The sequence below is a fragment of the Mustela putorius genome, unplaced genomic scaffold, assembly GCF_011764305.1.
Source record: "Mustela putorius furo isolate JIRA1106 unplaced genomic scaffold, ASM1176430v1.1 tig00000485_pilon_pilon_pilon, whole genome shotgun sequence".
NCBI lineage: Eukaryota > Metazoa > Chordata > Mammalia > Carnivora > Mustelidae > Mustela > Mustela putorius.
Window position 1 is genome coordinate 138,263 of NW_025421398.1, and position 26,971 is coordinate 165,233.

General features: G+C 38.1%; 1 protein-coding gene across 5 annotated transcripts in view; it reads right to left on the bottom strand.

The window, feature by feature from the left end:
- LOC101683581 (nucleoporin p58/p45-like) overlaps positions 1-21,489 on the bottom strand; it is a 57,548-nt gene extending 36,059 nt beyond the window's left edge. For 2 of the 5 annotated variants that reach the window (XM_045080642.1, XM_045080641.1), the window contains exons 1-4: positions 2,959-2,973; positions 1,786-1,851; positions 1,290-1,464; positions 424-496 (exon numbers count right to left, since the gene is read on the bottom strand). Coding sequence is in view for 3 of the 5 variants with exons in the window: in XM_045080640.1 (XP_044936575.1) it covers positions 7,554-7,664; positions 10,502-10,639; positions 11,287-11,436; positions 14,064-14,099; positions 15,796-15,938; positions 21,133-21,239 (685 nt within the window). In the remaining 2 variants the exon portion in view is untranslated. Of the gene's footprint in view, positions 1-423; positions 497-1,289; positions 1,465-1,785; positions 1,852-2,958; positions 2,974-7,553; positions 7,665-9,155; positions 9,317-10,501; positions 10,640-11,286; positions 11,437-14,063; positions 14,100-15,795; positions 15,939-21,132 lie in introns of those variants that run through there. The other 3 variants (XM_045080640.1, XM_045080643.1, XM_045080644.1) reach the window with 3 other exon arrangements.
- Positions 21,490-26,971: the final 5,482 nt, after the last annotated feature.

Below are 26,971 nucleotides of genomic sequence, written 5' to 3' on the forward strand. Positions count from 1 at the left end.
CCTACAAACTAAGTAACTGTAAAGCCCCTCTTATCTTATCCAAGAATAATTTTTTTTTTCTTTTCTTTCTTTTTTTTTTTTTGTCAGAGAGAGTGAGCACAGGCAGAGGCAGAAGGAGAAGCAGGCCTCCTGCTGAGCAAGGAGCCCGATATGGGACTCGATCCCAGGACTCTGGGATCATGACCCGAGTGGAAGGCAGCCTCTTAACCAACTGAGTCACCCAGGTGTCCCCAAGAATAAATTTAAAACTGGAAACCTGAAGTTGTTAGAGAGGTAAAGAACCAGGTATACTTACATCCCAATGGGACAGCAAATTGCTAAGAGGGACTAAATACAGGTATTTTGTGTGATATCACAGAGAAATATGGAAGAACGCATTCATCTAGCACTCAGGAAGTTTACAGAGGACTGTGCAACACCCACCTTTAAACAGATGGGGAGCTGGGCACACAGAGACGGAACAACTAGCCAGGAGGAGATGATGAAAGACTTCAAACTACACAAGGGAGGCAAGAGTGTCAACAAAGAAAAAATGACATAGATTATACCATATAAAGAAAAAAACAAGTACATATGAATGGCAAAAAACATGAGCCTCATTGACATTTTTAACTAAGACATAACACTGGCAAGTCATCAGAATTTTTAATACTTAAAAAGCATAATATATTTTTTATTTAATAGATGACAGATTTTTAAAAACATATTTTTCTGCCTTGCTTGTACGATATAGCAATTTAGCCAGCAAGCACTCTTAGGAAACAAACTAGTTAAGAGTATTGACAACCTCTTCAATTTATTAACAACCTCTCTGCCCATATTCTTATTTATATAACAAAGATAAGACAGCCTAACTCATAGAGCTGTCATGAAAACTAAACTGGACTAATATAAATTGCTTAAAATACTGCCTCACAAATAATAACTCAATACAAACTAGTGACTACTATTATCATAGCAACTTAAAAGTACTCAAGCTAGGGCTCCTGGGTGGCTCAGTTGGTCAAGCGACTGCCTTCAGCTCAGGTCATGATCCTGAAACCCAAGACCGAGTCCTGCAACTGACTCCCTGCTCAGCAAGGGGTCAGCTTCTCCCTTTGACCTTCCCCCCTCTCATGCTCTCTTTCTCTCTCTCTCAAATAAATAAAATCTTTTTTTAAAAATCACACATGCTAAACAGTTTTCTTACAGTACATCTGTATCAAGTCTTATAACCTATAAAACAGTTAACTTCTACTTAAATAAAACAAAACAAAACCCTACAATAAAATTACTTTAAGTTAGTTTACCTGAGCAGTTTCTATTTTCAACTTGTCAATACTGAGGGTGTTCCTCTGTAATCTACTGGCAGCCAGTGACAGAAGCTGCTTCAGAGTTTTAATATCTTTTTGTACTTTAAGCATGGCTTTTGAAGACATTCTACTAATTTCTTCTTGTACCTGTTTCTGTTCCTTCACAAATTTCCTAAAAAGATACATAAAACTGAATTCTAAAAAAAATACACCTTTGGTTTCCTATAGGAAAAAAGTATATTTACTATAGGCTGGTCAGAGTTCTAGTGTTTTTTAAAAAAGAAATATTAAAAATTCATCCACAGTTCACATGCTTTTTTCAGATTAACAATAACAGAATTTTAATTCCCATTATTCTGCTTTGTTTATAAAAATACTAACATTTTTATCCAAACCCAAGTTAAAATGTTTAAGAGGAAGAAGAGATGTTCCCCTTAAAATAGATTCTAACATTCTTCAACATGATATATCTAATTACATTTGACCCACTTACTGGAGGTTTTCAACATCCTGGCAGATGACAGGAGGGAGATTTTCATCCTTCAGTGCTTTACTATCCCTAAGAAAAATGCCACAGATATATAAAGGTATTGAGGTTATAAAAAGCTGACAGCTGAGTTCCACTACGTAAGTGTTAAAGGGGAGGAGGTAAAACAAATATTCCCCATTTATAGCTCTTATGGTTGATTTCAAATCTCTTTATAAAAAACTGTTGTTTCCTGACCTTTAAAATAGCTTTAACAATTCATCTGACAGGAAGATTTCTCTTCTAAAAGGACTGGCAACTATCATAAGTACACATAAATGCATCTGACCAAATGTTTAAAAAAAAATTAGAAAATACAAGAGATTAAATATTGAACTAGGTTCCCTTGGCTCAAAAACTCTATGACTGACCTTTTATTTTGTTCAAAAATATCAAAGCATTCATTAAAGAAAGTCTACAAACTTCTCATAATGAGATTCTCATTATATTTTACTTGATTTTTATAATTTCAACTTATTCTTCAACAAAATAAAGCCTAGGGATAGACTAAGGGAATCATAAATATTTAATGAGAATAGGAATAGGTGAAATGTGGCATGCTGTAATGCAATTATGAGTTAAAATTCAGTCACAGATCTGCTACTACTTCCTTGATAGAACCTGAAGCAAACCTCAGTCTCTTCCAGCTTTCTCATTTATGTAATAGGGCTAAAGTATACAGAAGATATTTTGGAGGCATGAACTTGATCACTTATTTACAAATGTTTTATCTAATGTAATACAAATTAGGTGAGAAAATGTAAGTGCTAGTAAAAATAGTGATCTTCTAACCTATATGATGTATATAGATAGAGGCTTTTCTCCCTCTTCATCATCAGAAAATAAATGGGACTAGTATAGTAGTTTGTATAGAAAAGGTATATATACGTAAAACTGAGCATAAAGTATTCCAGAAAGAATTGGTTAGAAACTTTCCTAATGATTAAAAATTAAAGATCTGACCTTCCAAAATCTTTCCAGAGCATGTTTATTATTTTATTTTAGACAAAAACTGATTCAAAGAATTTTTCTTCTAAATGTCTATATAGTTTCATTTACTTCCAATGATACCACCTGCCTATAAATTAACAAATAAAATTCTTCAAATAAAATACTTGAAAAGTTAAATTGTAAACTTACTCTGGTCTTGTTCCTAGAAAATTCAAGAAGCTTTATGTAAAAACAGGTCATTTAACAATGTATTCCAAATTCAAGTTTTAATTTAACACAAACTTAGGTATAAATAGAAACTTCTAAGCATTTTATGGACAGACTCATAGACATCATGTGAGGTCACTTGTCACAAACTCCAAACAACATACTATGGGGACATGTTTGTATACACATAAACAGATAGTTATGTAGCTGATTTGTATCTATTTCTTTCAAGGGCAAGATTCTTCCTCTTTCAACTATCTTCTATGAAAAATATTCTTGCTTAGCACAGTTGACCTCCTGCAAGTTCTACTGGATGCTTTCTTAGGTTCTATCAGTTTAGAATACTAAAATATGTCAGACTACCTGGATGTCTCTAAATATTTTACAAAAGCAGCAATTTTTTAAGATGATGTTTTTAATGTGTGCAGATAGATCAACAGCTTTCTCATGAACACTTATTTAGTGGTTATCATTATTAGTGTATGTCTAAAAGTAGAAAAGTAAAAATGATCCATCAGCAAAATACAGTGACTCACTTTCTGCTTTTCCAGAATTTACTTCACACTGCAAAATAAGACCTGCTTAATGAAGAAAATACAGGAACACACAAAACTTCATCCCATCAGAGAACCTTAATGGTTCCTCTTTCAACCTGTTTTGGCACTTACACACACATTTTTAAACGTGATCAGGATGACCGTAAGTTATGTTCACATATTTTCTCAGGATGTTGAAATTAAGTCTTTTTCATGTCACTTAACATGATTTTAAATGACCCCAGAATACTGATCACATAGCTGTATCAGAACCTTTATGCCCAACCCTCTTCTTAACATATACGCATTTACTATATAAACAATGCTGCTACAGTCAATGCCTTTATCTCCAAATACTTGTGCATGACTTTATTTGTATTCCAAAAAAAGAGGAATTTATAGGTCAAAGATTACATCAAGGAAAACTGACGTATTATCAAACTGATCCTTTAAAACAATTGTTCCAATTTATCTTCCCACCTACTATGAATAAGTAATTTTTCCGTCACACCCTCAACAACAATGTACATTTTTCTAAAACAATCACTGCCAGTACATAGGTGAGAAATGCCACTTCATTATAATCTAAATTCATATTTCTGACAGTACTAAGTAAAACATTTCAAATATTAATTAGACAAGTCTATTTCTCCTTTAGTGAATGGTCTATTCAGGCTATTTGAGGTATATCTGAGGTATGTTTCTCACTGACTTCTAAGAGCTATTTCAACATTAAGCATATTAATTATCTCATACATATACTTTATGTGTCTATTTCTAAAATGAGACCTTAATTTTAAGATACATCTCAATTTCAGATGTTAAAATGTGAAGGAAAAAAAGCATCTAAACATCAAGTATTTTACTTCCAACCTGTCCTTTACCTTTTGCCTTTGTCCATAGGGTTTCTTTTGTTTACCTTTTTAATCTAACTACAATTTATTTTTCCTTACTTTGTATTTTGATATTTCTCTTTCATAGTTTAACATTTCTGAAATTGATATCCATGTTCTACAGATGCAAGCCTTTGACTGGATGAGACACAGTAAGGTAAAGGAGGGATTTAATTTTTTTCCCACAGACTTCAACTTTTTTATTCATTAACGTACTATTTTGCTCTCTCTGATATTCCATTTTTATTATATTTACAGAAGTTTATATACACACAAACCTGCATATATAAAACATAGGCCTGTTTTTGGCCTACCGTGAGCCCTGACTAGTCCATCTAGCTTGGCATCTGTAATACTGTGGACTGCTGTGAAAGCTCACTGTCAGCACTCCATCTCTGTTCCTGCCCTCCTGCACATTATCTTCCACATGGCTGTCAGATATGTGCCAAACACGTATCTCATGTCATATTATTCACATCAAAACCCTAGTGGGTCTCAACTGCCCTCCATGTAATTACAAAACTCTTTAAGATGACATACACGGCCCTTCCCTTTATGACATCTGGAATCTGATCTTCCCATGCTGCAGCTTGCTAGTTTTCCAGCAGTTCTTCAAAAGAGTAAAGATCATCCTTGTCTCTAGATCTTACTCCATGCTGCCCCCACTTATAGACCACTGCTTCCTACCCCTCTTCATCTATCAAACCTAATACAGCAGGTCCAGGCTAACTGATGCAGCTGCTAGGGAAACAGAGAAATCCTTTAGATTAATAAAGAACCCCTTGACACGTATAGCAGGTTAAAAGGAACTGGATGTGGTATATCAGGTCATGTGCACTTATTCTACATACTCCTTTTGTTCAACTCTGAGGCATAACACAAGAGGAATACAATGGGGGAAGGTGGAGTGGTGGGGGGGGCAGGGGGCATGAAGGGAGATTAATTCCATATATTTCTCTTACTCCTTTGTCTCAATCAAGTCTTTCAAGTGGAGCCTAAAAGCAATTACAGTAGAGAACCAGTTTCATAATAAAAATCAAAGTAGTTCAAGGGTACCAGACTGCTTCAGCTGATTAAAAAAATAAGCTGCTAAAACATCTAAGATAATTTCTTCTAATTTTGATGCAGCTACAAAGAAAACTAAGTAAAAACAAGAGACAGACCCCTATGGTTAAAAATCAATTTTCGGGGGCGCCTGGGTGGCTCAGTGGGTTAAGCCGCTGCCTTCGGCTCAGGTCATGATCTCAGGGTCCTGGGATCGAGTCCCGCATCGGGCTCTCTGCTCAGCAGGGAGCCTGCTTCCCTCTCTCTCTCTCTCTGCCTGCCTCTCCATCTACTTGTGATTTCTCTCTGTCAAATAAATAAATAAAATCTTTAAAAAAAAATAAAAATAAAAATCAATTTTTGGAGCACCTGAGTGGCTCAGTTGTTAAGCATCTGCCTTCAGCTCAGGTCATGATCCAGGGTCCTGGGATCAAGCCCTGCATCAGGCTCCTGGCTCAGCAGGAAGCCTGCTTCTCCCTCTCCCACTCCCCACTTGTATTCCCTCTCTAGATGTCTCTTCTTCTCTGTCAAATAAAATTAAAAAAAAAAGTAAAATAAAATAAAAATCAATTTTCATTCAAAGTTATCCTAAATTTTCTAAGTTTAAAAGGATTTTAGGATAGCCAGCTTTTAAAACAGTACTTCACCCTAGAATCGTCTACATAATAAAAACCACATTCAAATAAAAAATTCTTACACAGATATATGGACACCTTCATCTGTTACTCATTCTAAGTTCTTCAGAGGATTCAAAGCAATACGTGAAACATGCTTTCATCAGAGGCAGAAGAGACATTGCAAGACAAAACAAAAAATCATGCACAGGGAATCAACAAAACTAAAACATCTTTCAAAATGAATCTGGACTGGTAATTTTTTAAAAAGAATATTCAGCATTGCAAGAGCACAGTGAGAACAGCATTTTCATACTGGCTGGTGGGTAATAAATTGGTAAAATCTTTCTAGAAAGTAATTTTACAATATTTACCAAGAGTCTCCAAAACTCTCCCTCTCTTTAAGCCAGTGATTCAGTTTCTAGGTATTTGTCTTAAAAAAATAATCAAAAATATGAACGGAAAATTTATAATAAAAACAAACACATAGAGAGCATTTACTATGTGCCTGGCTCTAATGAAGTCTTATAAACTGTAATCCTTGGACCAACAACGTCAAGTAGTTACTGTTTTTTCTCCCCACTTCACAGATAAAGAAACTAAAGCACAGAGGGATAAATAACTTGAACAAGGTCACAGAGCTTATCAACAGTTGAGGGGATTTGAGGCCAGATTTCAGCTCAAGTCTATCCCCTTGAGCTACAATACCACATTGCCTCTCCCCATAAAGATGCTCAATATGTTGATACTTCCTAGAATATACGAACTGAATACAAACACTAATAATGGAATGATGGCTGATTAATGATGTATCGATTCATAAAGCTGATTTAAGCAGCAATAAAACACTCCTAAAGAATTACTGGACTGACAAATATTGGTGATATAGCATATGAGAAAGAACAGGTTACAAAGCAATACAGTTGACCTTTGAACAATGCCGGGATTAAGGGTCCTAAACACCCAGGCAGTTGAAAATCTGTACATAATTTGACCCCCCAAAATCTTTACTAATAGCTTCCTGCTGACCAGAATGTTTGCTGACAATATAAAGTCTATTAACACACACTTTGTATGTTATATGTACTACATACTGCATTCTTACAATAAAATAAGATAGAGAAAAGAAAATATTAAGAAAATCATAAGGAAAACACATTTACAGTACTCCACTTTTACTGGAAAAAATTCGCATATAAGTGGACCTAACCAGTTCAAAGCATGTTGCTCAAGTATCAACTTATATACCATATATGTGTTCATGATCCCAACTTAAGAACATATATTAATACACACACTGATAGCTACATAACCATATGCATAAACAAAACTCAGTTTTCTATGAAAATAAAATCTTAAATACATAATACACAAAAAATTTGTGAGATATAAAGTAAATTTTAAAAGTAAAAACTTTACTACTGAGCATATAACTAAAAATCTTACTGACATAGAAATTTAAGTTACAGTTACAACAGAACATTACTTACTCTTTTTATCTGATGAGGTACTAAAATCTATACCACCAAGACCTTCATTGCCTGCAGTTGAAGCAGCTGCTGTGGTTCCCAAAGTCAAGCCTAAAGCATTCTGTCCAAGTCCTACAAATAAACCAAATATAATTTACAAAGTCTTTACAATGATTTTCCCTCAATGGACAAAATTCTCAAATGCTTTCAAGCTGGATCCCATTTTTCTTCATAATTGGTTTAAACAAATAACATGGAGTAAGTCTAAGGCTGGGATTTTAATGGTGTATGTAGTCTGGATAATATAATTTTAACTTCTTTACTTTTTAGGTAATTTTTAAAAGTATAGACACACAATGTCACATTAGTGTACAAAAGTGACTTGAAAAGTCTATACATGCTATGTTCACCACAAGTGTCACTACCCTATCTGTCACCATACAACCTTATTGCAGTACGACTGATTATATCCATCCCTGTGACTTATTCCATAACTGCAAGGTTGTACCAACTCCCCCTCAGCCATTTTGCCTTTCCTCCCTACCCTTTCGGGCAACCACCAGTTCTCTATATTTACGGGTCTATTAATTTTTCTTTACTAAAAAGGTCAGAGTTTATCTGTTAATTCAATAAATGTGAATATACTACTTGTTTTTTTTTAAATCCTCCTGAAAAAGCAGTTTTAGTTTGTATATTTCCAGGTGAATACTTCTTGTCCTCTAGTCATGCTTTGTAATTGGATACTTTTAAAATTATCAAGTATTGGATGTGTTAATTAACTTGATGGGCATTTACAATGGGCATGTATATATGAAATTACTATGCTCTACACTTTAAGTATTTTACAATTTTACTTCTCAATTATACCTCAGGAAAGCTGGTAACAGATAAATAAATTACATAAATAAAATAATCCGGTAATGATTTATAAGATTTCAGCAAATCTTATAAATCTTATAAAGCAAATAGTTTCATTATTCATGAAATTTAAAGAACTGAGAGTTAGAAGCCTTACAGTTCAAACATCAAATTTCATACTCCCAAGCTTTTTCAAAAAAAATTTAATGAAAGAAATAGACTTCATTTATTTAAATCCTACCTCACTGACAAAAGGAATTGAAGGGGCTAAACTACAGTTAATCTTAAGTCATGAATGTATGCTTGTAAATCAAGTAGCAAAATTTTAAAGACCATGCATTGGTAAATCATCTAAGTCCATCCATTACCAAGCTCACATAACTGTGGTTCTTTTTGGACAGATGCTATTTACTTTAAACAGAGGAAACAGTAGATGTATTGAATAAAAGCAGGGGATATATGAAGAGTGGATTTAAATACCGACAATGTGTGAAAAAAATATACAGCTAAATAAATGTCCATTAAAAAAAACAAACAAACAGGGGTATCTTTAGTTAGCGCAACCATAAATCAAGCACTGACATGTGTCTAGAGCCTAATAAAAATTGTAGCAGGCCTAAAAACTCATTAGCAAGACACAAAAACATCCTCCACCTCCCCTTTCTGTTATTTTTGTGTTTTGCTCTCATAGGACTCTTTAGGAGAGATGTTTAAATACTTATCCTACAAAGAAATGTATGTTACAGTCATCCAGTGATTTAGTTATTAGGATATATTTTGAATTCCTACAAGGTGAGACTACAGTGACAAAGACAAGTATCTGAAAGATAATGCAAACCTGAATGCTACAAATTTTTACAGATTATCTTCACCAACTCCTTTTTTCCCCTTCCACTGACCCAGAGTTTCTTCACTAAATTTAGTACCTGAACAGAGGACATGAAAGAGCTGTTTAATAGAAAACACTAGGTCATACTCCTTCATCTCTCCCACACGACCAAGTATTAGACACCTATGAGGTGTTGAGTAAAACTTCTGAAATTAAATAGCCATTATACATGAACATATGTATTACTGGAAATGCTATGATTTTAACATGTTTCAATGCCAAAAAATATGTTTTTCCTAACTCATAAATTGTTAAAGAGAAATTCTTGATATTATATTGCTATGTGAGATAATTATACAATGATTTCAAATCAGAGGAAAGCTCTTCTCACTCCTACATGGTATTATATTACATTATATATAGTATCATGTTTCCTCTATTATTCATTCATTTATATTTATATATAAATATATTTATAGTATATTTGAATACTCAAAACATCGACAGAATCCTTAACATGAAGGTAATTTCAAAATAAGAAAGAAATGAAAAATCAATCCAAGATGGAAAATATTAAGTATTCTCTGCCAATTGAATTGATACTTTAGTATTTTGCTTGACTATAATAAATTTAATACTTGTGTTCTAAAACCTTTTCTTTGAAGCACGCTAATACCCTTTCCTGATGCCTGTAATGGAAAGCCATTCTTTTTTTTTTTTTTAAAGATTTTATTTATTTATTTGACAGAGAGAAATCACAAGTAGATGGAGAGGCAGGCAGAGAGAGAGAGGGAAACAGGCTCCCTGCTGAGCAGAGAGCCTGATGCTGGACTCGATCCCAGGACCCTGAGATCATGACCTGAGCCGAAGGCAGCGGCTTAACCCACTGAGCCACCCAGGCGCCCCCTGGAAAGCCATTCTTAAAACCTGGGCTTGAAAGGTCAAGTTGTTTCACAATGAACTTAAGATACCAAATGATCCAAGACTCTACAACTACCATTTATTGATAAATTTCTCTAGAATAGTTTATAGGCTCCTTAAACAGGCCCTTCTTTGTTTCTTTATATAGTCAGTCAATACTGAGAAGCAGAAAATTTTTTTTCTACAATATGGCTATGATATCCAATTATGCATGAAAACCATTATTTTATAATTCAGTTTTCATACTAACAAAACATTCAGGTTAAAGAGACAAAGTGGTCTGCTCAAAAGGTCAAAATACAGATAAAGTAAATTTAAATATAAATATTCACTATTTCAGAAAATGAATACCATTAATTACCTGATGTGGCTGTATTTGAACTCTGGAAAAGTGAACCTCCCAAATCAGCTAAGGCTCCCCCTAAGGAAAGGCTTGTTGATGGGGTAGTAGTTGTAGCTGTTGTTCCACCCAAATTACTTAGGGTAAATCCTGTAGATGCTATAAAAAGTAAAACTGTAAGGCGTCAAAAGGAAACATCATTTCTAAGAACACTGGAGAAAATACAAAACATTCCCCACCACCACCGAAAAAGACAGCCCTCACATCCATGACAAAATTCCCTCTAGTTTTTCCTAAAAAAATACTTGCTAAAGATAAAATTACATATACTCAAGAATAAAGAGAAAGAAGACCGTAAGGCAAACGCTAGTGATACAAATAAGAGTTCTAGGTAACACTAGAATGGTATAAGGTAACTGATTCCAGAGAATAATAAAGAGTTTTCAATCCAGGACACCAAATTCGCCTTCAAAATGGAATGAATCCTAAGGCAGGCAAGGCTGATGCAAATTCTTTATCCTTTCTTGTCACCAATATGCTCCTTGAAAACAAAGTGAATATTAATAGTTTTACATTCTACCTCTCACCCTGTCCCTGCCTTGCTCTGTAAACAGAGATCAACTTCCAGGATGGCCCCTGCTGCTTTAAAGCCAATGATGACCTTTGTAGGATCATAATTGCTGAGTGATTAAAATAAAAACTTTCCAAAACTGAAGTTATCTTTAATAAGGTGGATACCTGTACTCACTAGCCAAAAACAAAACAAAATTCAACCACAAAACGTGACTTTTTCCATTCTGCCTCACCTGCTGGAGTTGACATCAGAGCAGATGAAAGAGTTAGACCACTAGTTGAGGTAGAAGTAATAGGGAGAGCAAATGGTGTGGCAGATGCGGCAGGTTTACTGAATCCTAAACTGAAACCTGTTGTAGATGCAGATGTAGTAGCTGGCGTTCCTGTGTCAAACAAGCAAACAAATCCTATTTTACCATAACTGTATATGTATTACATCGGTTTCAATCAGGATCCCTAAAAGTTCATGACCCTACTTTTGTAGCTAGAAGGATACGTGGGTAGGTATAAAAAAGGAAAATACAGAAGTTGGAACCAAATCATGGTGAATAATTAAAAAAGAGGATGCTATGACCTTAGGAAAAGCAAGAAAAAGTCCCATCAATGTGGTAATATTGAAATCCAATTTCAGTTCTACCCCTGGATTTACCTGAAACAGCACTTACCCCTCCTTTGCTCTATACTCAACAGAAAAATATTCCTCCCCTCCAACGCTATTTAAACCACCATTGTCTACTGTTTCCTCTTCCTTTACTTCTGTCAACTCTGGCTACTCCTTCCAGTCTGCTTTTGTCCATCTCCTTCCTCTGTTCAGTTCTTAAATGATACTGCCTATGGCTCCAGGCCTGCTCCCATACTTCCCAACTACAGAATCTCATGGGTCTAAATCTACACCTACACCTCCACTGGTTAGTTCTACCGGGATGTCCCTTAACTTTGCACCTCTATGCCTCCCTACACAAAACATTTCCTAAACCCCCTGCCATGGTCCACTCAGTTGCTCAAGCCAGAAACCATAATCACCCCTAACAGCCCTTCTCTCTCCTGCATTCTATTAGCCACGAATCCTGCTGATTCTACTGCAGAAATAGCTCTGGATTACAAGCATCCTCAAAACCCTTAGCTCAGGTCATCTTCCTCTCAAGAACAATTATAACCTCTTAATTTGTTTCTGTGCTATCAGTCCCTCTAAACTTTAATCTATTCTTGGAATTATTTCAGTTACTTTAAAAAAGAAGAAGTGAGAACACCAACAAAAAATAATACCCTGGTGATTCTCTCTGACTGAAGGCTCTTATTAGCTCTATACTATCTCTACCCTAGAGTCAAAAGGCGTGGCACACAACCACCTTTCCTATCTACTTCCAATCTGCTCTTCACACCCCCTCTTTCCCTACCATTCCCACTTCTGAATCCTAAATTCTAACCAAGTACTTTTCCTACTTCCCTGAATCCCCTTATGACTGGGCTGTTGCACTTCTCCATCAGGAATGATGTTTCCTGCCCCCAAAATAAACTTCTACTCTTATCTTCCTCTACTTCCCTTGGTGCCTTTCATACATGTTAGAGCACTTATCAGTTCATACAAGAACATGTTACTATACCTGCCAGTCACCTTCACCTCATCACCCACTGAATGCCTTACTCATACTCATGCTCATGCTCTTGACATCATTAGTACCACCTGCACCACCAGTATCATCACCACACCAACAGCTAATACTAAATGTTCAAAGCATTATATATACTCAAGGCAACAGAGTTAGGAAGTAGTAGCTGCTCCAAACTATTAAACAAGGAAATACATAATGACCTGCATTTTGGCTTTCCCTAAAGGCACTGAGAGAAGCAGCTGCCAGAAATTAAACTTCTGGATTGCCCTTACCACAACCAGAAATTCCTGCCAGGGTACAGTGCTTTGGAATCCTGTATGGGTCCTAAAATCTCAGAAAAGAAGAAAATCCAACTGCTTGCCTCGAAGCCAATCCTGTCCAAAACTCTGGAAGTGAATAGATGGGTTACACTTTCTGCTGGTAACAGATGAGTAGCATCCAAATGAAGAAGTCCACCAATCTGTAGTTTACTTCAAATGTTAATTAAATTAATAAATTTAACTAACTGAGTTTCCTCACTGTCCTTTCATTCAGTCATTTCCTTTGACATTATTAACTGTCATCCTACTTACTCACATTCCCTTTGGCATACCGCTACAGAGAACCATGGTGTTTTTGAGCTGGAAAGAAATCCATAAACCTTTCAGTCCTACCCTTGTTTTCCAGATAACCAAAAGCTGACAGATACTACATGAATACCTAAGACCTCACAATGATTTGGAGGTACAACCAGGGCTTAATTCTAAGACTTCTGGTCTAGAGTTTGTTGCCTTTTTTTTTTTCTTCACTAAAAGGGTTCAAGTGACTATAAAAATACAATGTAAAATAAACCTCCAGAGAATAAAACCATTTATGTATTTAAAGGTTTTTTTCTGAATTAAAAAGTCATTGACTTTTTTAAAAACTCCAGTACTGAAAGGCTGTATAATGAGTCAGTGTCTGTGATCTATTAGGTTCCTTACATGCTTCCTTCTATACCCCAGCTCTGTGAGATAATAAGAAAGAGAAGAGAAAAAAACCACAGATCTGGGATCTTTCCTCAAAAATTCTTACCCAGTGAAATAAGTCAAGCGGAGAAAGACAACTATCGTATGATCTCACTGATATGAGGAAGTGGTGATGCAACATGGGGGCTTAAGTGGGTAGGAGAAGAATCAATGAAATAAGATGGGATTGGGAGGGAGACAAACCATAAGTGACTCTTAATCTCACAAAACAAACTGAGGGTTGCTGGGGGGAGGGGGGTTGGGAGAAGGGGGGTGGGGTTATGGACATTGGGGAGGATATGTGCTTTGGTGAGTGCTGTGAAGTGTGTAAACCTGGCGATTCACAGACCTGTACCCCTGGGGATAAAAATATATGTTTATAAAAAATAAAAAATTAAAAAAAATTCTTACCCAGAGTTAATCCTGTAGTTATAGCAGTTGCTATTCCTGGGGACAAAAAGAGAAATAAAATTTAATCATCAATGGCAGATGACATTTTGGAGGGTTTATTACAAGGGCAAGACTTAGAGTCATCCTCAGGATATGATACTACAACAACCAGTATCTTCTACCATAACCGCTAATAGAAACGTTCTTCCTATAGCACTGGTTTTCAAATTATAGGCTATATATAATTATATAGGGAATAAGATTTATAAATGCAAACAACTACTGCTTATAACAACATTAGGCAAGGAGAAAAAAATCTACTCTAAGCAAACACTGGCACACAAAGTCATTTCAAGAAGCTCACTGGAGGCTCCCGCATTCCTGCAGTTCTTACATTTTTTTTTTTTAAAGATTTTATTTATTGATTTGACAGAGAGAGATCACAGTAGACAGAGAGGCAGGCAGAGAGAGAGAGAGAGAAAGAAGCTCCCTGCTGAGCAGGGAGCCAGATGCGGGACTCGATCCCAAGACCCTGAGATCATGGCCTGAGCCGAAGGCAGCGGCTCAACCCACTGAGCCACCCAGGCACCCCCAGTTCTTACATTTTCTATGTGTGGCTGTGAAAAGTTGCAATCAAAGCTGGAATGTCAATGCATAAAGTGGTAACAGAGACCAAGAGGCCCTGAGGGTACAGAATAAAGAGTAAATAAAGAAATAAGCTTTTGAAATGGCAGCATTACTGAAACATATTTTTAATAACCAAGTATCTTTAAGTATTAAAAAACAGATTTTTATTATCAAAATGTCTACCAGAAACCTTGACCTCTTGCCCTTTTCCCATCAAAACAACTGTTTTAATAATATAAAAACTTAAAACGCCTCTTAGGAAGGTAAATTATAATGTTATAGCAAGAAAGGATGCTGACTGCCCCACATATGCTAAATTAAATTAACATCCAAATTGGTAAACTTGACTTATCTTCACTAAGGTGAAACACTGCATTATATACTCTAATGTAAAAATTAAATTAATTCTTTATATTTAAAGAGGTATATCTTCTTTGTGTCAAGTATACCAAAAAAGAAGTTATTTTGAAAAGAGATATCTTGGGATGCCTGCGTGGCTCAGTTGGTTATTAAGTGGCTGCCTTCAGCTCAGATCATGATCCCAGGGTCTTGGGATCAAGTTCTGCAATGGGCTCCTTGCTCGGTGGGAGCCTGCCTCTCCCTCTGCCTCCTACTCCCCCTGCTTATTCTCACTCTCTCTGATGAATAAATAAAATCTTTCTTAAAAAAATCTCATTTCTTTAAATTTGTGCCTCTTCTATTTTTAGGATTTATTTAATTTTGAGAAAGAGCTTGGGGGAAGGAGGGTGCAGTATGCAACAGGAGGATAGGGAAAGAGAGAGAGAATCTCAAGCAGACTCCCCAAGGAGCTAAAAGCCCAAAGAAGGTCTCATTCTGCAAGCATGAGATCATGACCCGAGTGGAAATCAAGAGTTAGACCCTTAACCAACTGAGCCATCCAACAACACCTAAATGTGTGTTTTCTTTTACACTAGAATAGATCATAACCAATGTTAGGCCTATCACTGGCCCTTAATTCCACATCCCTATATATTTTTACATCTTAATATCTACCAATTTTTAGGTCTGACACCAATGACAATCCCTATAAAGGGAAGAGATCTAAAGCAGAACCCTAAAAAGAATATCCCATACCTATTCCCTGAAATGTGACAATGCTCCTTACCTGTATATGTTCCTCCCAGAGTGAAACCAGTGCTAGGTTTTGATCCAAAGAGCCCGGTTCCAAAACCACCTGAAGGAGCAGATGTTGTTGCAGGAGTTGCAGTGCTTCCAAGAGTTCCAAAATTGAGCCCCACTGAAGGGTTGCTTATTTATAAAAAACACAAAATAAAGTCTACTAGAGCCAGTATTTCCTTAAGAAAAATAAAAATTAACTCTTCAAGGTTAAACACCTTCTTTCTTTTCACATATTCAATATATTGCCATAAAATACAAAAAGAACTAACAATTTATTTTTAACCAACCAAATTCAAATATTCTCCTGTTCTCTTTAAAAATAAGTCACATACAAAAGATTTCAGATCCCAGGAAATCATACACATTATCACATATTCTCCTTTTCTAAGTTTTATTGACAGTTAGCATATTTTAAAATGGCCACAGAGAAATCCTATGAATGTGGATCATTTTCCTCTTGAATGACTCATGTATAGTTTACATTTCTAAATACATTTGTTCTTTCCCAACTACTAAATAAAGAAAAATAAAACATACTCAGAAAAGTTATTTTAAGTGATCTTGGCCACCTCTCTGTTGCTTTATCACCATATTCATGGATTTAGGCAGGGACAGGGGGATACAGTTACTTTTCTTGTCACCAAAACAGCATCAAGAACTGGGGTAGGGGTGAGAAGAGGAAAAGGACTAAACATAACCTGGCAAGAGTAAAATACAAAGTAAAATTACCCTCTATCCAGATTATGTGTTCATAAGCATAAATTCTCTTCAGAGTTTCTGAAAGCTTAAAAAGAACAGCTGGTAATAGCAAGTGATGTGAACAAAGTTCACAACTTTCAACTGTTCTTATCAAAACTCAGGGGCTCATATTTGCTATCTATAGTGGGAGAACAAATTATTAAAATAAACAAAATGTCTTGACAACCTGACACTTCCAAAAATTGTACAGGAGAGTTAAAAGAGATTATAACACATAACATAATGGGAGCTCCCATTCATCCTATATAGGTATCTTTATTCTGTCTTGTCTGCCCCTTCCAAACAGACATAATCACAAGAGAAGTCAAGGTCAGTTTTAAAAAGCTTACGTCTGGGACACTGCAATTTAAGGAGGTAGCAGTGTTATGGCTGGGTTCCAGTAGCAGCTCTCCAATGTCCTGGGACTTGTGTGACATAACTTACCCTTCTTGATCCTCTGTTTCCTCATATGCAAAATGTTAATAACTGTGCCCACTTAACAGATTTTTTGCAAGAGTAAGAGCTTATGCATGGTGAATTAACTTCACTTAATAAATGTTATTACTGTCATCATCAGGAACTTAATAAATTCAACTAAACACATTTTATACAATGTATTACACCACCCAATCACTGTGAGGGGAATAGAACTTGAAACCAGTCATCAACACTGAGTGGGGGGGGGGGGGCAAAAAAAAAAAGGGAGCGGGCCCTGTGTCTTAGTTTATCACTGATTTTAAAATGATCTCTAGGAACATAGTTATGTGAACTACAGAAGGTTGGCAAAACAGGGTTGCCAGGTCTCACCAACAAAGCACAAAGCTTTGAACACTTAATCAACTGAGCTAAAAAGGTATTTTAATAAATGTTATTGGCAAAATTTGAAGACCTCAAATTAAGGAAATGGTAATTATGCTCTCCTCCCTCCCAAATAATTCAGTAATCCCAGTTGGTTTTACTGCTATTCCATAAACATATAAAGATGCACAATGAAATTATGTATTTTTATTTTTCCTGAAATTATGTATTTTTAGACAAAATATTTAAAATTACTTGACAACTTAAGATAACTGAAGACACAAGGCACTGTTTCATAATTAGATGTGAAAACATTACCGAAGAAATACATCAAAGTGGAATCTTCTTACTCAAGAAAGCAAAAAAGAAATTTCTCTGCAGGAGAGAAATTTATTTAAAAGCTACCCCAAACAGGACCAAGTTTTGCGTCAACCCACTATTATCTGCCAATGGCTCATCAGAATATGTTACAGTTGACTCCAACAGGTCAGGAATATTGTTTTCACTTCTCCAGCATGCCCTAATGTGGACTTAGAAAGTAGCATTTAGGGAGCACTTACCAAGTGCCTGATATGATGTTAAGTACTTGACTCATCAGCAACTCTGTTCCAGATGCGGGAACTGAGGCTTGGAGAGTAACTTCCCTAAAATGACTTACCTAAAGAGACCAAATCAGGATGCCTGGGTGGCTCAGGGGGTTAAAGCCTCTGCCTTCGGCTCAGGTCATGATGCCAGGGTCCTGGGATCGAGTCCCGCATCGGGCTCTCTGCTCAGGAGGGAGCCTGCTTCCTCTCTCTATGCCTGCCTCTCTGCCTACTTGTGGTCTCTGTGTGTCAAATAAATAAATAAAAATCTTTAAAAAAAATAGAGACCAAATCATCAGATGGCACTAGGGGAATTCAGGTCTCCAAACCAGTACTCCACCAGACAAATGTTAAGACAGTGTCTCCCTTTCATTCATTTATCCAAGCTTCTTTCTTTCTTTCCTTTTTTTTTTTTTAAAGTAATCTCTCCACCCAGTGTGGGGCTTTCACCATCCCAAGATCAAGGGTTATGCTGTTCTGACTGAACCAACCAAGGGCCCTTTATCTAGGCCCTTCTAAAGACTGTGTCCATGTTTCTAGCTGATCACTGTAATTCTTTTACTCAGTAATTCAACAAATATTTATTAAAGCCCTCTTTATGTGCCAGGAACTGTCACAGGGACAGAGGAGGGAGTGGTAAATTTAAGACTCAGATCCTGTCTTCAGGAAGTTTCTAATCAGTGAAAGAAAGGGATTAATCAAACATTCATTCATTCAAAAAATGTATAGAGCTCCACTGTCTACTGGAGATAAAAAAAAAAAAAGTATGAAAAGGTCGTCGCTTCGTGGAGCTTCCATTCTACTGCTGGGATCAGAAAATAAGTAAAAAAAAATGCAATGAACTGATCACAACTGTGATAAGTGCTATGTTACAGGGTACAATAAAGATGGAAACCTCCTCCACACTGGCAGATCTAAAAAGTCCTCTCAGGGCGCCTGGGTGGCTCAGTGGGTTAAGCCGCTGCCTTCGGCTCAGGTCATGATCTCAGGGTCCTGGGATCGAGCCCCGTATTGGGCTCTCTGCTCGTTGGGGAGCCTGCTTCCCCCTCTCTCTCTGCCTGCCTCTCTGCTTGCTTGTCATCTCTCTCTGTCAAATAAATAAATAAAATCTTAAAAAAAATAAAAATAAAAATAAAAAGTCCTCTCTGGAGATGCCAACATTTGAGTCCTAAAAGACACTAGCTTGGCATATGAGGAAGGAGGTGGGAGGGTAATTCTAATGAGAGGGAAATGCCCCCAAGCAGGAAAGGGTTTGGCCAAGCCTCCCTGAGGAACTGAGAAGATGCCAAAGTTGATACAGCAGTATTTTTCAAAATAAGATTAGGAGTCATCAGGAGTATAAAATCAACTTAGCAGATCATAACTGCCATCTTAAAAATGAAATGGAACAGAACAGAAAATATCAAAGTGCATCACATAAATTAAGGGCAAGTATCTTTCTTTGAAACTTTGTTTCAGTTATTTCTTTGCCTGTACCTGAAATGAAATAATTCCTTTCCCAGTAAGTCTGTATTACTGAATTGGAACAAACTGAAATGAGGAGATGGGCTCAGGATGAATCTGACAAGGTTCCAGATTATTTGCTTGTGGATCATGGTAAGATTTATTTTTACTTCATTCCAAGGATAATGAAAAATCATTACAGTCAGTCAATGGGAATTTTAAAAATGACTCTGACTATATCTTTTTTAAAAAGATTGGCATCAAAGTATATTTTTGACACAGCAATTGCGATTCCATTGAACTAATCTAAGTAGGGGATGATAGGAATAGTTTTCGCCAAATATGAGAAGGGGTTATTGGTTGAAAACCTGGAAGAAAGAGCCAGTACCCTTATTTATTTCACCATCTAAAACAGTCCATTATATGGGACTGTGTTCAATAAATATTTGTTCCATGAATGACAAGAGCTTGCAACAGGGTTGTGGCACTGGAAGTGAAGCAAATGGAAACTAGGTAATTAAAATTAGCAGGCCTTTCTGATTAAGGGTGCAGAGAGAAAAGGAGGTATTAAGGGAAATTCCCAGACTTTTTCCTTGACTATGTAGTCTGTACCTCCCCCCTCTTCTTGGTAAATTATATTTTTTATTTTTTTTAAGATTTCATTTATTATTTGACAGAGAGAGAGAGAGAGAGAGAGAGCTCTCAAGTAGGCAGAGAAGGGGGGGGGAGGTAGGCCCCTTGCTAAGCAGAGAGCCCCATGGATCAACCCCAGGATCCTCGGATCATGACCTGAGCTGAAGGCAGAGGCTTAACCCACTGAGCCACCCAGGCGCCCCTGTACCTCCCCTTTTTAATATAAGGAAGATACTTTTGGCTTTTTACTCTACAATGACATCCCTCAAGCTTCAGGAGATACCTTGTAACATTTTCTATGCACACTTCTTGATGTAATGAACTCCTCCCCTTTTACCTTAAAAAGACTGAGTTCTAAAAATTAAATCTCTCACCATGAAAATGACCTTTGACTATTATTAATGTCTCTTTCTAAACCTCTGCTGGCTGTATTTCGTCATCGCCTGAAGCGGTGGTTTAGCAGGTTGCACAAAAACGATAAATACGCTACCAACATTTTTCAGTGTAACTAGAAGACAATGTGAGTCATTTCACCATAACACTCATGTATACTAACTAATACGCACACTGTTCAAAATGACGACCAAGAAATGCTGCAACACCTATTTAAAACAAAAAACTACAGTAACAAAGGACAGGGTTCCATGAGGTACCAAGAGGTGAACTCGTTTAAAATACCACGAAATCATTAAAGCAGTGGAAAGTCCAAAACCGTATATCCTTCAATGAATTCTGAATTATCAGCGATAAAACTCTAATTGTCCCCCTTAACATTTTTCTATTGTCTTTTTCTGAAACCCCAGAATGACCCACAATGTCGTTCATTCGTTCTGCCTCAGACTGCCACACTGCTAGGGCTCAGCGTGAAATCCCAGGCCCTTTCACCCAGCCAGACCCCACTCGACAGGGACACTGGGTGAACCATTGCGGATTCTGGGACCTCACAACCCTATGACCATCCTCCCGACCAGACCCCCAAAGGCAGGACTATGAGGCTGATGCTGCGCAAGTTTGTCTTTTTCCCAGACCCACTAGAAAGGAACCCAGCGTGAAGGGAGAGGGACGGGCCCACCCACCGGAGTCTCACGGAGAGGACCAGCGCCGGGAAGGTGCAGAAGCGCAGTTACCTAGATGCCCCCGTCCGGAAGGAGAAACCGCCGCCTGCGCGGGTCCCGCCAGGGGCTACGGTGGTGGAGCCCAGCATGCCAGTCCCGAAGGAGAACCCCGTGGACATGGCTGCCGGGGCTCAGCGCCGAAAGGAAGCTGCCGGGGTTCTGGACGTTCCTCTCTCCTCAAAGCCAAGGCGGGCCAGGTAGCATCGCTCTTGCCCAACCACGACCTGGCGGGAACTTCAAGCCCTAGAGGCTGAAAAGACAAGGCCGGGATGGGTGGGGCAACCACCCGAGAGCACGTTCGGGCTCCCGCTGCGATCCTCCATCCCACCGGGAGCCAGCCCACGGGCAAGGCACCCTGGGATGGGGGGCGAGATTCACGACCGCGCAGGGCATCCTGGGAGGGGGCGGGCTGCACCGGATGGGACTCCAGTTCTTAAAGGGTAGGCGCCTGGCATTCAACAACAAAACCATTTCCTTTAGTTCTGTATTTGCATATGTGTTGACATAATCTGTACTCCAAGGCTGTTGAATATTATTGCTTATGTCTTTCCTTACTGCTAAAAGGATGCGTGGAATCCCAAGGTGGGGAGGGCCCTACTGATCAGTCCAAGCCCTGTTAGAGAAAAGGAGGCGCGCTCAGTCGTCGGTAGGCTGCCATCCCTTCCGGGAGAAGGACGGGTAGCTTGTCTTTCCCTGACAGTTCGGAAATGAACTGATAGCAATTCATTCATCCACTCCACAGCTTTTGGAGCCTGCTAAGCGCAGTCATTGAGAGTTGCCACCCAGGAAGCTCAGAGAGCGTCCTTTGGTGGGGGGTGGCCGATCCCGTTGGTGGTGCTGAAAGACCCGCAGATCCCCTTACCCAAGAATTCAACACTTCCACAGGATGCAAACAGCAAGAGGTTCTTTATTGTTACGCAGGCGCCTGCGGGTGGTCAGCGCGTGCCTGCGGGTGGTCAGCAGCTCCTGCTAGCTGAGCACACCTGGCTGGGGTGGTGCAGGATTTTTATAGACAGGTACAAACAAGTCCCGGATGGGACGGGGCCGATTGGCTGACAATTTGAACATTTGAAAAAAGGCATACCTGGTGTTAGTGGATTGGCCCTGGAAGACCCCCTCGCGCGAAGAGAAAGGCGGGAAGGGGAAACAAAGAGGGGAAGTTTGACCTTATTACTCAGCAGAAAGACATCCTGCCTACCTGACTATGCAGCCCCCTGTCTACGTGACCTACATGACCATGCAGCCCCCCTTGCCTACGTGACCTACGGGACCATGCCCCGGCTATTAGGAGAGGGTATCTTGTTCAAACAGGAGTCAAGTGTCATGCCCTAAAAGCCAAGTGGTTACAGAAAGGCAAAAGAGCAGTTACATTGAATTCAACCCTGGGGGAAAGGTCTTTTCATTGCAAGGGGAGGAGGGGTACTTTTACACAACAAAAGAGCAGTTAATTAGTTAACGACGGGGGGGGGGGTCTTTCAGTGCTGAGCAAACCCCCTGGATGTCAAACGATGTGGTCAAGTCCACGAAGTTTTTGCAGCATATCCTGCTGGGTAGGAGTCTGGGTCTCCGGGGCCCATCGCGACGATGGCTACCTTCTGGCTTGGGTTTTGCATTGCTCTGACGCCTCTTTGCTACCTACCAGAGGAACTGCCAAGTGGAAGGGCTAAGTACAGAAACAAGCACAATATAGTGCGGAATTTAAGAGTTCCAAGAGCAACCCCTAAACATAAGAAAAATGTAGATTTAAGGAAGAGATCCCCTCTTGTAGAAGCATCAGGAGAACTTCATGTCTGGTGCATTTAAGGTGCTGTCATCATAATGTGGGTCTTTATTCAGAGATTGTTACATTACTCCCCCAAATGGTTTTCCTACTTGTGATTTCTTCCAGCAAAATTCATCCCATAAGCAACCACCAGATTTGCTCTCCTAAAACACAATTTTCACCACTGCACTGCCTTGATGAAACACCCAGTGGCCCTTTAGGCTAGCATTCGTCCTCCATAAGACAAATCTAAGCTCAGGCCTCACAATTCCTCTTAATGCAGCACTTTCTCTAGTGCTGAGGTTGGGCATTGCTGCCTCCTGTGGACTGAATACTGTCCCTCTAAAATTCTTGTGTTAAAGCCTTAACCTCCAATGTGATGGTGTTTGAAAATAGAGCCTGTGGAAGGTATTAGGTTTAGATGAGGTCACGAGAGTGAGGCCCTCATGATGGGATTAATTCCCTCATAAAAAGAAACATTAGAGACCTCTATTTCTCCATTTCTTGAGGATACAGCTAAAAGGCAGCCTTCTTAGGCAAGGGGAGAGCTGATGGGCACCTTGATCTTGAACTTCTTAGCCTCCAAAACTGTGAGAAATTTCGCTTGCCACCCAGACTGTAGTATTTTGTTATGGCAGCCTGAGCACTTACACATTACCTCTGTGTGTGTTTAATTAAAAAACCTAAATAGCATTTTAGATATTATGGACATCACCATAAGAATAATTAAAAAGTGATGTATTTGAACTGTAATTTAAAGAAAAATTTCATAGTGACTGAACAGGAGGAGGAAAAAATGAAATATCGAGGGTTTTAGAGCTTCAGTGATCTAGAAAATGTTATTATCAGTGATAACTTGTAAGATGGTTAATAAGAGGACAATGAGGAAAAAATGTAGGGTATTTTGACTGGAAAAAAAAAAAAAAGATCCAGATGATTTTTGGAGGAAGATAGAATGTGGCTCCCTACATCTTTTAATTCCTTTGTGTATTCTTTCCAAAACTTTTGAAGACTATCAACATAAAATTAGTAAGTTCAAAATGCTTGGCCTAGGAGTACCGGGGTGGCTCAGTCAGTTAAGTGTCTGCCCAGGGTTCTGGGATGGAGCCCAGCACCAGCCTCCTTGCTCAGCGGGGAGCCTACTTCTCACTCTCCCTCTGCCTGCCCCTCTCCCTGCTTGTGCTCTCTCTCACAATCTCTCTGTCAAATAAATAAATAAATAAAATCTTGTTTAAAAAACAATGCTTGGCACATACAGTTTATATGTTGATTAATAAAACATGTAAGGTTAGCTGGAAGGAAAGTGCATGTAAAAATGTAGTAGGGACGAATATATATTCATAATAAGGGAAACTGATGTGGGCCATATAGGAATTAACTTCTCAATCATTCTGTAAATCCTAAACAGTTTTAAAAATAAGTTTATAAGGGGCGCCTGGGTGGCTTAGTTGGTAGAGCATGCAACTCTTGATTCTCAGAGTTGTGAATTCAAGCCCATGTTGGGTGTGAAGTCTACATTTAAAAAGCTAAATAAATAAAATATAAGTTTATAAAAGAAAGTGAGAAATTTGTGTTAGATAAAAGTTTGAGTTTGGGGGGAGCCATTCAAATTGATAAAGTATTCCTTTAACTTTATAAAAGTTTTAGTATGGCATTTTTGTCTTGTATCTGGCAGAGTAGTTTAAATTATGCAGAAGTAACCCCTGAGCTGCCACAGAGAGGAGGGCTGCAGGGATGGAAAGCAGACTACTTAATGGACAGCAGTATTACAATCTATAACATGGCTCTAGATACACTGAGTGTAAGACTGGACCTCAAAGACCTTTTCTCATATAAATTCTTCTGCCTGTCATATTAGCAAAAAGAAAACACTTTACCTCCTTTATTCTACAGAACTAGAACTCCAAAGAAAGCAGTTTCTATAAACCAGCAATGTGGTTATTAAATGGAAAGCTTGATGTAAAATGTCCATGTAAATTTCATGCCTATTTAAGCCTAAAGTCTATGCATCCAGGCAAAACCATGCAGCACAGGCATTTGGCTTAACTGTACTCATTTAGAATAACACATTCTATTCCAAAGGCTGTTTCACATATTCCTCTTTGACATGGGGGGACCTGAATCCGTATATCAATTCTATGGGAATTACCACTTTCGAAGGATGAAGAAAATGATTCAGATTCTAAATTATGTAACAAACCACATTCATTCCCTTTGTTTTTTTATATTATTATTTTTTTTAAGATTTATTTATTTATTTATTTGACAGAGAGAAATCACAAGTAGTCGGAGAGGCTGGCAGAGAGAGAGAGAGAGGGAAGCAGGCTCCCTGCTGAGCAGAGAGCCCGACGCGGGACTTGATCCCAGGACCCTGAGATCATGACCTGAGCCGAAGGCAGCGGCTTAACCCACTGAGCCACCCAGGCACCCTGTTTTTTTTATATTATTTGAATCATGCTAAGAAAACCATCTTTTGCAGAGTTACTGGCTATACGGTGATGTTGCTAATGTCAGAATCAAACTGAATTATCCAAAAGGCAATAGCATTGTAAAACAAAGTTAATTTCAACTTGCATTAAAATGGCTAAAGAAGCTTGTTTCCGTGGTATGCTCAGATCAGGATAACTCTGAGAAGCATCATTTGAGAAGTTCTAACATAGAAAAGAAGCTGGAATCTTAAGTCTATTTAAGTGGATCAGCAATATATATCATCTCCTGGTGTAGGCAAGGCTTGGCCTTTTGCTCTGGCGCTCAGGCGGACTCGGGGACTAGGCCAATGCCTTCCCCAAAGGAGAGGAGAGGCGACAGGATCCCTGCACACCGCCCTTTCACTGGGATGGGAAGCTGTGGGGCACTGTCCCCACTCCATCCCTGGACACCCCGTGCCTCCGCGAATGCTTCCACATCCTGGAGGAAGATGGCATCTGACTGCCCATTCCTCCAGGAGCTGTTTCTGCGAGTTCAGGGCCGGGCGCCTGGTGGAAAGCCCACGGTTTGGTGGATTGCTTTGATTTTCTATTCATGGTATCAGATGAGTTTAAGGGAGCATAATCCAATAAAAAATTTAAAATTAATTTTAAAAAATAAGAAAAAAAACATTTTAATGTCTTTGCCCTTGTGGTTCCTGCAAATAAAACTACAAGAAAGGACTGAGAACATTTTCTTTTTTTCTATTTGTTTTTCTTCAGTTTGGACCTCCTCCTTAGGTCTCTGATCAAAGAATGCTTACACAGACTCTGTAGTGTAGAAAGGACAAAATATCATATTACAAAATATTCCATTCCTATCCTTTTGTATACCCAGAATAATAAGTTAATATATGTGCTGCCTAAGGAGCACACCAGAGCAATAAGTTAAATGAAGATTGTACTGGGAAGATAAAACAATTATTCCATAAAATGAGTGGGTTTGGAATGGGACATGAAGGGCGGACTTGTGAGTTAGGAAAAAATATATATATAAAGACTTAATGAAGGTTTAATTAAAGCATAACAACTATGCTGTATTCCTGAAATATATTAAAATGATGATATGGAAATACCTTGCCTAGTACTTAATATCTCACAGAGTAACATCAAATCATCTATTAATCCTTTCTACTAACAGCTGTTCCTCTTTGTTTCACTTTACATAACATGTGATGGATTGACATTTGTAGAAATAAGAAGGAAACATGGAAGAAAGTGAACAATTAGAAAGGATCAAAATACAGTAATAAACCAGGTAAATAACCAGTGAATATTATTATAGTAAATATATGCACATTTATAAACTGAGAATTTTCAGGAGTGACAGCCAATGTAGAAAATCGAGATGGTGTTATAGAAAATTCCATAAAACCCTTTGCATTAGTTTAACAGCCTGGTATAATATTTAGAAACCTGTGTAATTTCTTTGAGCAGTTAAGCATAGAAAAACATGGCTGAAATAATGATAAACACATAACATTTACTTAAATTTTTGTTTATTTTTATCCTTCAATGCCCATATTGTGTTCATAATGTCCTAAGTATTTGTGGTTGTTAGAGCAAAGTAAATTTGAAAATTTCCATGGAGAGGGGAAATGGTATCTGTTTGTAAAACAAAACA